This window comes from Bubalus bubalis, chromosome 10 (genome assembly GCF_019923935.1).
Source record: "Bubalus bubalis isolate 160015118507 breed Murrah chromosome 10, NDDB_SH_1, whole genome shotgun sequence".
In the NCBI taxonomy this organism is placed as follows: Eukaryota; Metazoa; Chordata; class Mammalia; order Artiodactyla; family Bovidae; genus Bubalus; species Bubalus bubalis.
Genome location: NC_059166.1, coordinates 92,673,398 through 92,688,999, shown reverse-complemented (window position 1 = coordinate 92,688,999; position 15,602 = coordinate 92,673,398). Strand labels below are relative to the sequence as shown.

At 45.3% G+C, this 15,602-nt stretch overlaps 1 protein-coding gene across 47 annotated transcripts in view; it reads left to right on the top strand.

The window, feature by feature from the left end:
* RIMS1 (regulating synaptic membrane exocytosis 1) overlaps positions 1 to 15,602 on the top strand; it is a 596,845-nt gene that overhangs the window by 343,669 nt on the left and 237,574 nt on the right. For all 47 annotated transcript variants that reach the window (XM_044924533.2, XM_044924534.2, XM_044924532.2 and 44 more), the window contains 2 exons: positions 3,578 to 3,918; positions 8,681 to 9,528. In XM_044924533.2, the coding sequence (XP_044780468.2) occupies positions 3,578 to 3,918; positions 8,681 to 9,528 (1,189 nt within the window). The remainder of the gene's footprint in view (positions 1 to 3,577; positions 3,919 to 8,680; positions 9,529 to 15,602) is intronic.

Genomic DNA, 15,602 nt, shown 5'->3' with positions numbered 1-15,602 from the left:
TATGAACTGTGTTGAAAAATAGGACTAATATTTTATTTTTAATTAATTTTTAAATACAAATATAAAAAATACTGTGGTACACAAATAAATAAGATGTAGGAAAATTTGGAATTAAACAAGAGCTTTCCTAACTGTTAAAATTTGACAAACATCACAGATTTAAATGAATAAATAATATTACAAAATGCTGAAGTAGCTGCTTCTACTAACCATTAACTGTAACTTTTTAAATAAATTAAAAATAAAATTAAGTGAATTGTAAAATTTAATTGACTTCAACAGTATGTGAATAGAGAACCTCCAGATGTTCAAGCTGAATTTAGAAAAGGCAGAGGAAACAGAGATCAAATTGCCAACATCTGTTGGATCATAGATAAAGCAAGAGAGTTCCAGAAAAACATCTACTTCTTCTCTATTGACTATGCCAAAGCCTTTGTGTGGATCACAACAAACTGTGGAAAATTCTTCAAGAGATGGAAATATCAGACCACCTTTCCTGCCTTCTGAGAAATTTGTATGCAGGTCAAGAAGGAACAGTTAGAACTGGACATGGAAAAATGGACTGCTTCAAAATTGGAAAAGAAGTACATCATGACTGTATATTGTCACCCTACTTATTTAACTTCTATGAAAAGTATATCATGCAAAATGACAGGCTGGATGAAGCACAAGTTGGAATCAAGATTGCCGGGAGAAGTATCAATAACCTCATATATGCAGATGACACAACTTTTATGGTAGAAAGCAAAGAACTAAAGAGCCTCTTGATGAAAGTGAAAAAGGAGAATGGAAACATTGGCTTAAAACTCAACATTCAGAAAACAAAGATCATGGTATCTGGTCCCATCAATTCATGGCAAATAGATGGGGAAACAATGGAAACAGTGACAGACTATTTTCTTGGGCTCCAAAATCACTGCAGACGGTGATTGCAGCCATGAAATTAAAAAATGCTTGCTCCTTGGAAGAAAAAGCTGTGACTGACCTAGATAGCCTATTAAAAAGCAGAGACATTACTTTGCCAACAAAGGTCTGTCTAGTCAAAGCTATGGTTTTTCCAGTAGTCATGTATGGATGTGAGAGCTGGACCATAAAGAAAGCTGAGCACCAAAGGATTGGTGCTTTTGAACTGTGGTGTTGGAGAAGACTCGAGAGTCCCTTGGACTGCAAGGAAACCCATCCAGTCCAACCTAAAGGAAATCAACCCTGAATATTTATTGGAAGGACTGATGCTGAAGTTGAAGCTCCAATACTTTGGCCACCTGATGTGAAAAACTGACTCATTGGAAAAGACCCTGATGCTGGGAAAAATTGAAGGCAGCAAGATAAGGGGACAACAGAGAATGAGATGGTTGGATGGCATCACCGATTCCATGGATATGTGTTTGTGCAAGCTCTTGGATTTGGTGATGTACAGGGAAGCCTGGTGGGCTGTAGTCCATGGGGTCGCAAAGAGTTGGACATGACCGAGTGACTGAACTGAACTGAATAAAAAGCACATTCTGTTTGCCTTTATTAATCCTACAGCAGTTCTGCACATATTCAAAATTTGGAACTTGTCCAAATCTGACAATTACTTTTTATTAGTCCATTTTTATAATACTTAAAATCATGAAACAATCAAATAAAACTGTGATAACAATTTTATAAGAAATATGCAGATGTGTGCTCTTTTTCTGCCTGTTTACTCAGCTTAATTTCATTTTGGAACTTGTGTAATAATTGTAAATTTTGCTGTGTTCTGTATAGTTTTAAAGGAAAGGTATATTTATCCTAAGTACACCTTAATGTTTTTGTAGGAAAGAAACTAACTTGGTGCTAAGTAATACTTCGCAAATTATGAGTGTAATCAATACAATTTTAATATCTACTTAGTTACTGTGAAATAGTCAAAATTTCATATCAATGTCCTAGAACTCTATAAATTCAGACTTTCTCTTCTCTGTCTTAGCAACCAATGAGGCAGCCAAAGAGGAAGGGTGTCACCGTCCTCATCCAGGGTCTGGGCAGAGGAGACATGGTGTCACTGTTGATGGAAGTCCTGGTTGTAGGGCATCATCCTCACGACGTTATCACTGATACCTCCATGTTCAATCAGTCAGAACTTGAGGGACCTTATTTACTACATCAAAGAGATGGACGTATGCTGTGCAAAGTATAGCCATATTTGGCAAGCATGTTAAATTGAAGATCCACTCCATAGATCCTTTATTTTGCTATAGGCATACACAGCATATTGCTCATCTTGTCTGACATTTCAGTAGATGGGAAGTCCATGATGTAATACACTGTGCAGATGTTATAATTAAATGATTTTGTGGACCAAATTTTCTTTGTTTTAAGACCCAAGGAAATATAGAGGGCTGAGTTAAGTGTCATAAATCTTAAACATATTATAGCAAATACATTTGCTACATCTTAGTTTTCCCCATATTATTAATTCATTTGAATTTTCTTGGTTGGAAAGAAGGAGTTCTCAACAGTTCATCTGCAATATTTTTCTTTTTAAAATGTATTACTTTTATTCTCATTTCCTTATTATCACTTTAGCTTTAGTCTTACGAACAGTAACAAGTGATAATTTTCCTCATATGTTTTCAGTATTCTATTTTCTTCTTTTTACCAACTAAACACTGCTTCTTTGACTCTTACATTGCTTCTCACTTGATGTATCTAGGATTTATTCATCCTTAAGCAATATATTTGGGTGATTGTTGACTTAGTCTTATTAGTGGAAATCGGCACCTAGAGGTAGGTGATTAGCCTTCCTAGAGGTACTGTGTCTGAAATACAAAGAAAAAACTGAAGTGCATTCTGAGAAGAGTAAGTGAGGCAGGCTTGGCTGTTGTATTATTATTCATTATTTCTATGAACACCATTGTCCTCATTATTACCTTCACTTCACTAAGTGTGCCCAAGAAGAGAGCAGCTATATAGATTTTAAGTGGTGATACATTTCATAATTTATCAGCGGATGTGTTTCCCAGTGATGATTCCAAAATAGCTCTTAAAGCTGAGCTTAGTTGATTACTAGTAAACTAGAGAACATATATAGCCTGTCCTTTCTTTAGCGACTATCTTTCATTGTTTGTTAATTCCTCCTGAATATCTTATAATATTGATTTTAATAATGGATGGTTCTTGAGAAGACAGATAGCTTCTAAATCCTTTGACACACTGAGGCGTATGTACATAAATATTAATTCCATGGTTCCCTACAACATTTTTCTAATCAATCAACTACCTTGCTTAGACCATTTTTACGAATATATTTTAAATGAAACTTCAGAGTCAGTCATTCAAAATGTGATGAATACATAGTAATAGGAAACTCAGAATCATAGATTATGAATGCTAAGAAAGGCTCTGTTCTGGTTACCATAAGTCTATGGTTTCCAATGGGTCATGCTGCAGGCATTCATAAACTGGTTCAGGGGTCATTTTCATAAGAACTGCTCAAGGATCAACGTAAAGATGACAACCATTCTGTTTTGCCTTAAGAGATATTTTAGTGTGATGAAAATAAATTTATTTCCACAGCACAGAAAATTTACACTGTTCTCTCTTCTTCAAACAGGTTATGTGGGTATGCAATTTGTGTCGAAAGCAACAGGAAATCTTAACCAAGTCAGGGGCGTGGTTCTTCGGCAGCGGCCCTCAGCAGCCCAGTCAGGACGGAACGCTCAGCGACACGGCTACAGGGGCGGGTTCCGAGGCGCCTAGAGAGAAGAAAGCCCGGCTCCAAGAGCGCTCGAGGTCGCAGACCCCGCTGAGCAGCGCCGCGGCCTCCGCCCAGGACCAGGCTGCCCCCGTTGCACAGACAGACAGGACCAAGGGCGCTGAGCCCGCCCCGCAAGCCGGGGTCCCTGAGCAGAAGCAGGCATCCTCCAGATCTAGAAGCGAGCCTCCCAGGGACAGGTAAGAGGTCAACAACCCACAGGCAAAGGGCAAGATCTTAAATGGAGAGCAAACCCATCTTCAGGAATCGAACCGCTAGGATATGCAGAAATGGTGCCTCTCAGACTCAACCAGAAAGCCGATAGGGAGCCCACTGCCTTTGTCTCTCTCTAGAACGTACCTTTCCTTGGGAGGCCTTTGCTGAGAAGCTTATCTTTCATGTCCCACATGGAGGTAAACAAGTCCCCCAAGTGTACTACTAACTTCCAACCTTTTGGTGAGAACAGCCATTGGCTGTTATTGGCTGTTAGAGTGAGTCCTGCAGTTGAATCTGTGCTCTGAGAGAAGAATATGGGGAACAGACACACTTAGGGCTGGGGGTGCATCAGCAAAGGCTTCCTGGAGGATGCTTTCTTCTGCACTGAGCTTTGAAGGTGACTAGAGATGAGCCAGGTGAAGCAAGGTATGGGTGCACCTGTGTCTGGCCAGAAGGAACAGTGGGACCACCCAGAGGATGCTCTTGGCTGGAGGGTGAGTTGGAGAGGGGGAGCAGGGGATGACAGTGAGGTCTGACCGCCCAGGTCACACTGGGCCTTTTAGCCAGGTTCAATTTCACAGACTTTATCCTGAAAACAATGGAATGCAATGGAGGCTTGTAAGCTTGGGCTCACGTGATGAGCTTATTACTTTCAATTTGTCTCCTGTATCATTCATTCAAAAGCATGTATTGATGACCAGACAGGATGCTGTGCAGTAGGTGGGGACAGCGTTAACAAGGGGGAATAGAGCCCTGTTCTTCCCAAGGCTGGGAGTCTGGGACACCTGACGGTTAGCACTAGATGTGGCTGCCTTCGTCTGTGTGACCTTTATTTATTCCACTGGGTGGGAGGACAGGATCTGAGGGTAGGATCTAAGGAAGGTTTCTGATCTCCTTGTCAAAGGAAACTCCCACAATAAGCTCAAAGACTTCAAAGCTGAACTGATCTGGATTCCAGGCCTCACTCTGTCACCAGGGATTCTCACGGGCACGTTGGAGGACTGAGTGAGCACCTGTGCTCAGCAGCAGGCCCATGGGAGGCCTCTAGTGAATGCAGACAGTAGGCACCATGTGTTTACCATTACTGAACACTGCAGGAGCCAGAGGGCATCAAGATGACTGGTGCATAGTCCCTTTTCATTCAGATCCTGGGAAAGAGGCCCACCATCCCCTAGGGAAGACACCACCCTGGGCAGTGAACTGGCCCAGAGGGCTGACATGATCAGAGCTCGACTATACAAACACAAGTCCTTTGGAGGCCACAGGAAAGGGGAGCACCTTCTGAACACAGGCAGATAGGACACCCAGAAGTTGTGGGATGGGCAGGCAAAAATCGGAGAGACCATGATGGCAAGACACCAGAGCCACCCTGCTGATGGCCAGACTTGCAGCATGGTGACAAAGTGCTGTGAGTTAAGGAAAGAAAGGATGCTGAAAGGGCAGCTCACGATTGGTCAGAAAAGGATTTCTTTTAAAGGAGAGGAAGAGTTTGGAAGTATAGAGTTTCCAAAGAGAAAATTTGAGTCCTGCTTATGATGAACTGTGAAAAACTACAAAGGAGTCGAGAGTAGGCACCGAGGAGAGGATTTTTGATGAAATTTGAAAAAGACTGATAAGGACAAATAGCTTTCCTGATGATATAAATGACTTGCTGATTATATAAATACTGAGGACAACAGTGAGGATGTTGGGGCTGGAGAAGGAGGAAGAGGGGGACCTGGTTGGTAGTCAGGGCCCTTGAGAGAATGAGCCAAGCCTGAAGGAGTGGCTGGCTGTCTTGTTTTACATTTCATTATTTAAAAATTTTTATTATTGAAGTACAGTTGCTTTTCAGTGCTGTGTTAGTTTCTGATACAACAAAGTAAATCAGTTATATATACAGATATACACCCTCCCTCTGTGACCCCCCCTCCCACCGTCCATTCCACTCCCTAGGTCATCACAGAGCACTGACCTGAGCCCTATGCTCCACAGCCGCTTCCCACGAGCTATCTGTTTTACACATGGGAGTGTGTGTGTGTCCCTGCTAGTCTCTCAATTCGTCTCGCCCTCTCCTTCCACCACTAGCTATCTGTTTTACACGTGAGTGTATGTATGTCAATGTTACTCTCTCAATTTGTCCCACTCTCTCCTTCCCTGATACCTCAGTTGGTAAAGAATCCGCCTGCAGTGCAGGAGACCCCAGTCCGATTCCTGGGTCGGGAATCCTAATCCGCTAGAGAAGGGATAGGCTACCCACTCCAGTGTTCTTGGGCTTCCCTTGTGGCTCAGCTGGGAAAGAATCCACCTGTGATGCGGGAGACCTGGGTTTGATCCCTGGGTTAGGAAGATCCCCTGAAGAAGGGAAAGGCTACCCATTCCAGTACAGTCCATGGGGTCGCAAAGAGTCGGATGTGACTGAGCTTCACTTCACTTCACTTCACTTCTCCTTCCACCACTGTGTCCATAAGTTCTGTTCTCTAAGTCTGTGTCTCTATTCCTGCCCTAGGTTCATCTGTACCATTTTTCTAGATTCCACAAACATGTGATAACATACCAAATTTGTTATTCTCATCCCAACTTACTTCACTTAGTATTACAATCTTTAGTCACATCCATGTTGTGGCAAATGACATTATTTTCTTCCTTTTTATTACTGTTATTTTGTTCCTTTTCATTACTGTATTCCATTGTATATTATATGTACCACGTCTTCACCCATTCAACAGTTGATGGACATTTAGGTTGCTTCCATGTCCTGGCTATTGTAACTAGTGCTGCAGTGAACACTGGGGTACATATTTCTTTTGGAAACAAGATCTTAATCTTTTTGATCCTAATTTGTACACTCATCAGGAGCTAGTGGGGATGGAAACATTAGAGGTGAGAAAAGGCCTATTTTAAAGACAAGAATCAGAGAGACTGGAGAAGAGTCCCATTTGCATATAAGGCTATCCTTTCATAAAGCATCTTCACAGATGCTGTCTCCTTTAATCTGCACACGAACTCTGCAAGGTAAGCATCATTGATCAGTATTTCAACAGCAACAAAAAAATCGACTCTATAGAAACTTCCAATAAGGGCAACTCTGCTTTAAGGAGCTACTGAGGTTTGCAGTACCTTCCTCACATTTTTATGAAAACTCTAATTATGATGACTGCATTCATAGCAGACCCCTTACACGGGAAAACAGCAATGCTACCTGTGAAACTCCACCCTCCCTGAAAATCTCTCCCACTTCAAAGGACCAAGTAATCTAAAGCCTCAAGCAGAGTTAACCATGCTTCTGTTTTGCTTTTGTGTCATTGGAAACCCTCTCCCCTTTCTTTCCATTATCACCAGCCCCTGCTCAAACTGATCCCACAACATATTTTAGCAATTACTACTTTGATAATGGACAATAGAAACTGCTCTACTTTTCCCCATCTTGTATATTATTCTCAGTTTTTGTTCATCAAGTCTGCTTTTGGACTTCCAATGTTCTCTCTAGAAAGCCCTTTCTATGGATCTAAGGATTCCAGAAAGAGCTTATCTGTCCCCATTTTAACTGCACAGTAGAGCATACAGGGTCTGAATGCTTTGGTAAGGCATTCCCTTTCTGTAACTTCTGGTGTCCTTGCTGAAAGCTGCCCAAAGCAGATGGACTACAATGTTCAGAAAAGGGCTGCACAGGGGCATCTTAAACAATGTAATTTAAATATTCAGACTGTGAAACACTTTTCCTTTATCTTTGTCAGTGCCTCCTACAAGATGGAGAGCAAAGTAGAACACAAACTTTTTCTTTTCATATTCTTTTTTGTTATGATTTATTATAGGATATTGAACATGGTTCCCTGTGCTCTGCATTTTGGAATGAGGGAGAAGGCCTGGGAGGGGGAAAAATGAATAATTTCAAAACGTCAACATTTCCATAATTTTTGCTGGGGAAGGTACAATGAAGGCTCAGCTTCAATCATTTTTTTTTTCTAACCAATTCCCTAAAAAGTGTTGGACTGCACATGATCTCTTAAAAAGTACTTTTGTTCTACAACTGAAGTGCTGCTGCTGCTGCTAAGTCGCTTCAGTTGTGTCTGACTCTGTGCGACCCCATAGACGGCAGCCCATCAGGCCCCGCCGTCCCTGGGATTCTCCAGGCAAGAACGCTAGTAGAATTAATTTCTGAAATGGACACACTTGTATTCACGTTTCCTTGAATGTTTCAGTTATAAGAGATTAATATATATCGCCCAAATATATGTCAGGTATTAATTTTTGAACTGATATATATCTATTAGCGTTTATCCTAACATTATTACCTATATCATTTTATCTACTACTACTGCTACTAAGTCGCTTCAGTCGTGTCCGACTCTGTGACCCCATGGACTGCAGCCCACCAGGCTTCTCTGTCCATGGGATTCTCCAGGCAAGAACACTGGAGTGGGTTGCCATTTCCTTCTCCAATCATTTTATCTAGAACATGTTAAAGAGGTTAGCATAAAACTTGTTCTTTTAGTGAATTAATTCATTGATTTTTAAAATGATCTGTTTAACTGATAGAGAATTTAAAAATCTGAAAGCCAGTTGTGAAGACCCTGAATATCTTGTAACGCAAAGTAGCCTTATTTAGAAAGCGACTCAGGTATACGGGTTTAATGCGCCTTTTTGACATCTCGCTTTTTAATTAGACATCGAAGAACTATTTCCAAGGATGCTGCTTCTGGGGTCTGGTCCTCGCCTTGCGTTTACACGCGATTCTCCTTCTCCACGTTTCTTTGTGCATCCCAGGAAGAAGACCCCAGGGCTGGCTGAGCAGAATGGCAAAGGCGCTCCAAAGGGCGAGCGCAAACGCGCGCCCAGGACCTCGGCGCCTCCCTCAGAGGCGCCCGCGGAAGAACGGGAGCGGAAGGAAAGGCGGGAAAGCCGAAGGCTGGAGAAAGGCCGGTCCCAGGACTACTCCGTCGTGCCGGAGAAACGCGAGGAAGGCCCGGTGGCTGAAGCGGAGAAGCAGCGGAAAGAGGAGGAGTACCAGACCCGGTACCGCAGCGACCCGAACCTGGCGCGGTACCCCGTCCAGCCGCCGCCCGAGGAGCAGCAGATGCGCATGCACGCGCGGGTGTCCCGCGCCCGGCACGAGCGGCGCCACAGCGACGTGTCCCTGCCGCGCACCGAGGCGGCCGCGGGGCCCGAGGGCAGGCCCGGCCCGCGCGCGCCCCACGCCGCCCGGGGCTCGCCGCCCGCCTCGCCGCGCGCCTACTCGGCTGAGAGGACCGCGGAGGCCCGGGCGCCGGGCGCCCAGCCGCTCGCCGACTCCAGCCCGCCGGCGCCCCGACCAGGCCCGGGCCCCGCGGAGGTCCCGGAGCCGCTCCGGAAGCAGAGCCGCCTGGACCCCGGCTCGGCCGTCCTGGTGCGCAAGGCCAAGCGCGAGAAAGTGGAGACCATGCTGCGCAACGACTCGCTCAGCTCCGACCAGTCCGAGTCTGTGCGGCCGTCGCCGCCCAAACCGCACCGCGCCAAGAGGGGCGGCAAGCGGCGCCAAATGTCCGTGAGCAGCTCGGAAGAAGAGGGTGTGTCAACGCCGGAGTACACGAGCTGCGAGGACGTGGAGCTGGAGAGCGAGAGCGTCAGCGAGAAGGGTGAGAGAGCGGCGGCGCGCGGGCTTTGGGCGCGGGCGGGGCTGTCAGGGTGGGTCGGAACCGGGCGCTCCTGTGGGTTTCTGAGGTGCGCGTTCGGGGCTGGGGGCGTGTGCTGGAATCCGAGATATACGCTTGGGGCTGGGGGGTGGGGGTGTGTGCTGGGATCCGAGGTGCGCGCTCCGGGCTGGGGGCTGGTGTGCTGGGATCCGACAAGTGCGTGAGGGGCTGGGGGCGTGTGTGCTGGGATCCGAGGTGCGCGCTCCGGGCTAGCGGCGTGTGTGCTGGGATCCGAGATATACGCTGGGGACTGGGGGCTCGTGAACTGGGATCCGAGGTACGCGCTCCGGCCTGGGGGCTCGTGTGCTAGGATCCGAGATATACGCTCGGAGCTGGGGGTGTTTGTGCCGGGATCCGAGGTGCGCGCTCCGGGCTGGGGGCTCCTTGCTGTGGGCTCGTGTGGTGGGATCCGAAGTGCACGCTCCTGGCTGGGGGCTCGTGAGCTGGGATGAGAGATATACGCTCTGAGCTGGGGGCCTGTGTGCGGGGCTCGGGGATTCGCCAGAGTGGCTCAGAGGCGCGTGTGCTGTGCGCTCAGGGTGCGCGCCTGCAAGGTTTACAAGCGTAGCTGGTAATGTCTAGCACGGTGACTGTGACCGCAGTTACCACTGCTTTATGGTATATTAGAAACAAGCTACGAAGGCAAATCCTAGAAGTTCTCATTATAAGAAAATTATTATTTTGGTAACCGGATGAAGACATAGATGTTAACTAAAATTCCTGGATTAGTCTTCTGGCCTCCTGTGTATGTCTGATGGTTAGTTTAAGTTAACACGTCGCTCAGCAGTGTGACTCTTTGCCGTGCCATGGACTGTATAGCCTGCCAGTCTCCCCTATCAATGGAATTTTCCAGGCAAGAATACTGGAGTGGATTGCCTTTTCCTACTCCAGGGGATCTTTCAGACCCAGTGATAGAACTCGCACCTCCACTGGCAGGTGGATTCCTTGCCACTGGGCGTCCTGGAAATCCACAGGTGGTTAGGGGTACACCTTAAACTTCCATGGAAAGTGAAAGTGAAAGTCGCTCAGTCATGTCCCACTCTTTGCGACCCCGTGGACTAAACAGTCCATGGAATTCTCTAGGCCAGAATAATGGAATGGGTAGCCTTGCCCTTCTCCAGGGGATCTTCCCAACCTCGGGATCCGAGGTGCGACCAAGGGATGAGCGGAGTGTGGGACTCGGGGCTCGTGTGTAGAAATCTGAGGTGCCCGCTGGGGACTAGGGGTGTGTGTGCAGAGTGCCGGGATTCGCGAGCGTGGCTGAGAGGCGCGTGTGCTGGGCTCAGGGTGCACCCCTGCAGGGTTCGAACCCACATCTCCCGCATTGCCGGTGGATTCTTTACCAGCTGAGCCACAAGGGAAGCCCAAGAATACTGGAGTGGGTAGCCTTTCGCTTCTCCAGCGGATCTATGCACCAGGAATCTGGTCTCCTGCATTGCTCGAGGATTCTTTACCAACTGAGCTATCAGGGAAGCTGTATGTCAATTAAGTCTCACTAAAAGTGGGGGAGGAAAGTGGGGCTTGGAATGCTCCAGGCAGTCTCCCAGCAAATGGAAGGTTTTAGTGTTTTGTTTCCTTTTATTTTTGGATGTGGAGTTTAAAAATGTCACCGCAGGCACCGAATGAGTTGCAAGAATTTTTCATAACTTTCAGTTCAGTTCAGTTCAGTCACTCAGTCGTGTCCAACTCTCTGCGACCCCATGAATTACAGCACGCCAGGCCTCCCTGTCCATCACCAACTCCTGGAGTTGACTCAGACTCACCTCCATCGAGTCAGTGATGCCATCCAGCCATCTCATCCTCTGTTGTCCCCTTCTCTTCCTGCCCCCAATCCCTCCCAGCATCAGAGTCTTTTCCAGTGAGTCAACTCTTCGAATGAGGTGGCCAAAGTCCTGGAGTTTCAGCTTTAGCATCATTCCTTCCAAAGAAATCCCAGGGCTGATCTTCTTCAGAATGGACTGGTTGGATCTCCTTGCAGTCCAAGGGACTCTCAAGAGTCTTCTCCAACACCACAGTTCAAAAGCATCAATTCTTCGGTACTCAGCCTTCTTCACAGTGCAACTCTCACATCCATACATGACCACAGGAAAAACCATAGCCTTGACTAGACGGACCTTTGTTGGCAAAGTAATGTCTCTGCTTTTGAATATGCTATCTAGGTTGGACATAACTTTTCTTCCAAGGAGTAAGCGTCTTTTAATTTCATGGCTGCAGTCACCATCTGCAGTCATTTTGGAGCCCAGAAAAATAAAGTCTGACACTGTTTCCACTGTTTCCCCATCTATTTCCCATGAAGTGGTGGGACCAGATGCCATGATCTTCATTTTCTGAATGTTGAGCTTTAAGCCAACTTTTTCACTCTCCACTTTCACTTTCATCAAGAGGCTTTTGAGTTCCTCTTCACTTTCTGCCATAAGGGTGGTATCATCTGCATATCTGAGGTTATTAATATTTATCCTGGCAATCTTGATTCCAGCTTGTGTTTCTTCCAGTCCAGCTTTTCTCATGATGTACTCTGCATATAAGTTAAATAAGCAGGGTGACAATATACAGCCTTGACGTATTCCTTTTCCTATTTGGAACCAGTCTGTTGTTCCATGTCCAGTTCTAACTGTTGCTTCCTGACCTGCATACAGATTTCTCAAGAGGCAGGTCAGGCGGTCTGGTATTCCCATTTCTTTCAGAATTCATGACGTTGGTTCCTCTCATTCTGGGAAATTTAGTATTCTATAGCTATCATCACAGAAAATCCTTTAGATAATACTGGTCTAGAAAAAATATCAATTTCAATTTAAACTCCTGTGTTTATTTTGAAGAGTTTCCTCCTTTTGGGCTATTCACTTAGATTTAAACTGACCACAGCCATAAATTCAGTTGGTGGCGGTTATCATCTTTGTTGTAGGGCTGGGGCTTCCCTGGTAGCTCAGATGGTGAAGAATCTGCTTGCTGTGTGGCATCACCGACTCGATGGACATGAGTTTGGATGAGCTCCGGGAGTTGGTGATGGACAGGGAGGCCTGGCCTGCAATTCATGTGGTCTCAAAGAGTCCGACACGACTAAGCGACTGAACTGAACTGAACTGATGCTCCAATGAGGAGAAGGAAATGGCAACCCACTCCAGTATTCTTGCCTAGAGAATCCCATGGACAGAGGAGCCTGGTGGGCTGCTGTCCATAGGGTTGCACAGAGTGGGACATGACTGAAGCAACTTAACATGCATGCAGCATGCCCCAATGATCTTATGCTATATTTGGGAACAATTTTAAAAGCTCATTCTGTTGCTATTAGTACTACAATTCAACTGGTAATAGGTATCTTTGGAGTATGGGGGAGAGAGGTGAATTTGGCTTTTTCAGTTAGGCATTGATGTTTATAAAGTGCATATTGGTTTTTTAAAAGTCAGATGATGTGTAGACTTTTGCTGTCTTTGTGCCTTAATGTTGTGTTTTGTGAACATGTATTTTTTTTTCCCTTAAGTCATAAGGGAAGTGTTAAGTAAGTGGATATGCTTAATTGGTGTGCAGAAAACCCCTTATGAGGATGGATATAGATGGAGAAGGCAATGGAATCCCACTCCAGTACTCTTTTGCCTGGAAAATCCCATGGACAGAAGATCCTGGTGGACTGCAGTCCATGGGGTCACTAAGAGTCCGGCACAACTGAGCGACTTCACTCTCACTTTTCACTTTCATGCACTGGAGAAAGAAATGGCAACCCACTCCAGTGTTCTTGCCTGGAGAATCCCAGGGACGGGGGAGCCTGGTGGGCTGTCGTCTATGGGGTCACGCAGAGTCGGACACGACTGAAGCGACTTAGCAGCAGCATAGATATAGTTACATATGTATATTTTCCTACTTTGTAAAGAAAAGGTGTACACCAGCTCCACTTGAATGTGTTTAATAAATCACAATGGGCGTGAAACTAGAAATGAAGCTCAGAATTATTTACAGTAACAACAGATTATGAAAGAAACATGACTGGTGGTTTGGGTGAGTGGAGGAAGGCAGCTAGTGTGATGAGAGGTGCTTAATGCCTCTGGCCGCTCTCTCTCTTTCTCAGGAATTATCTTCTGGGCACTTGGGTGATGACCTGGAATTTAGCCGCCTCTGAAGTTGGGGTTCAGTTTCTTCATATGGAAGCATAGGAGCCATCATCTGATACACACAGCCCTGATTTCTCTTCATTTATAAATAATCTCATTCTCAATGTCTATGAATGTAGCATAGGCATTTTCCTCCTTTAACCTTAATCTGTAATATTGATTAATGCCTTTATTGCCAAGGCTCACCACTGCCGACCAAGAGCTCAGCCATGATCATCTCCAGCACGCTGTGACCCTGCACTACTTTTTTAGCATCCCTAAGTCTCAGTTTTCTTATTGCCACAGTGGAGATGAGAGTTTCCACTTTGTCAGGTGACAGAGTGGTTTGGATGAGCTCATGTAGCTGCAGCAAGATGCTAAGTTAGCATTTGTCCTGTCTTGATGAGCCTGTGGCATATGCACCATAGAACTAGTATTGCAATGAAGGTGAGATCATCATTTATATATGTATCATATATATATATGATATATATATATCATATATATATATATATCATATATATATATAAAACAAAGAAGAGGTGAAAGAACCCATTTTATATCTTCCAGGCTCTAGAGGGATGAGAAGGGGACGAGTAATCAGGGAAGAGCCATTTTCCCAGGAGAGGAAGCCATATAGTGACCTTCACGGTCAAGGAAGGTGATCTTCATGAAATAAATATAAGAAAGCAGCTTTTTGACTATATCCCGAGTATTCACTTGCTCAGTTTTATCAGTTACATGTATCATATAACTATTGAACACTTGAATGGCTCTGCTAGTCTGTTTGGGCTCCTGTAACAAAATTCCACAGACTAAGTAGCTTATAAACAAAAAAAATTTGTTTTCTCACAGTTCCAGGGGCTGGGAGGCCCAGGGTCCAGGTGCCAGCATGGTCTTGTCCTGGGGAAGGTGCTCTTTCTAGCTCAGGTGGAGTCGCTCCTTCTCATTGTGTCCGCACGTGGGGGAGGCGGCAGGGAGCTCTATGGGGTCTGTGATGAGCGCTAATCCCACTCATGAGGGCTTCACCCTCCTGATATAAGCATCACCCAAAGGCCCCACGTCCTATTTGGGGGGTTAAAATTTAAACATGTGAATTTTGAGGGAATACAAGCATCCAGACCATAGCTCTGGCACAAGGCATCTACTTAATATATGTGTACTACTGTTATTGCTGCTGCTAAGTCGCTTCAGTCGTGTCCGACTCTGTGTGACCCCATAGACGGCAGCCCACCAGGCTCCCCCATCCCTGGGATTCTCCAGGCAAGAACACTGGAGTGGGTTGCCATGTCCTTCTCCAATGCATGAAAGTGAAAAGTGCAAGTGAAGTCGCTCAGTCATGTCTGACTCTTAACGACCCCATGGACTGCAGCCTACCAGGCCCCTCCATCCATGGGATTTTCCAGGCAAGAATACTCGAGTGGGGTGCCATTGCCTTCTCTGATATGTGTACTACTCTTGCCATTTATGTTGTTATCCTTCTCATTATGCTGAGTTGGTTTGTGTGTTTATTAGTAAGTGTAGATTTAACACTTTCAGTAGATACACAGATGTCAAAAACAAAGACATGTGCTGCATGGCCTTATGGAGCTTACATGTTGTTGAGAGAAATAAAGTATAATTACACAATGAAATATAATTTATTAAATGCCTCAAAGGAGCATTCCTTCCAGATGTATTGATACAGTTTTGCTTTGTGTCCAGATGTTTAACCAGAAAGGTTCCCTGGGCAAATGGTATCTGAAAGTCAACACATAGATAGTCAGCGTGATGCTTTGTGTGCAGTGTAATTACACACACATACATACACACACATACACACACACACACATGGATTAACAGTGAGCTCTATCTAGTGGGCTTATCTAAAAAGTGAGGTCAGCTACTGCATGTTTCAAAGAGAATGCTATTTGTTCAGTATTTGTACTTCTCTTT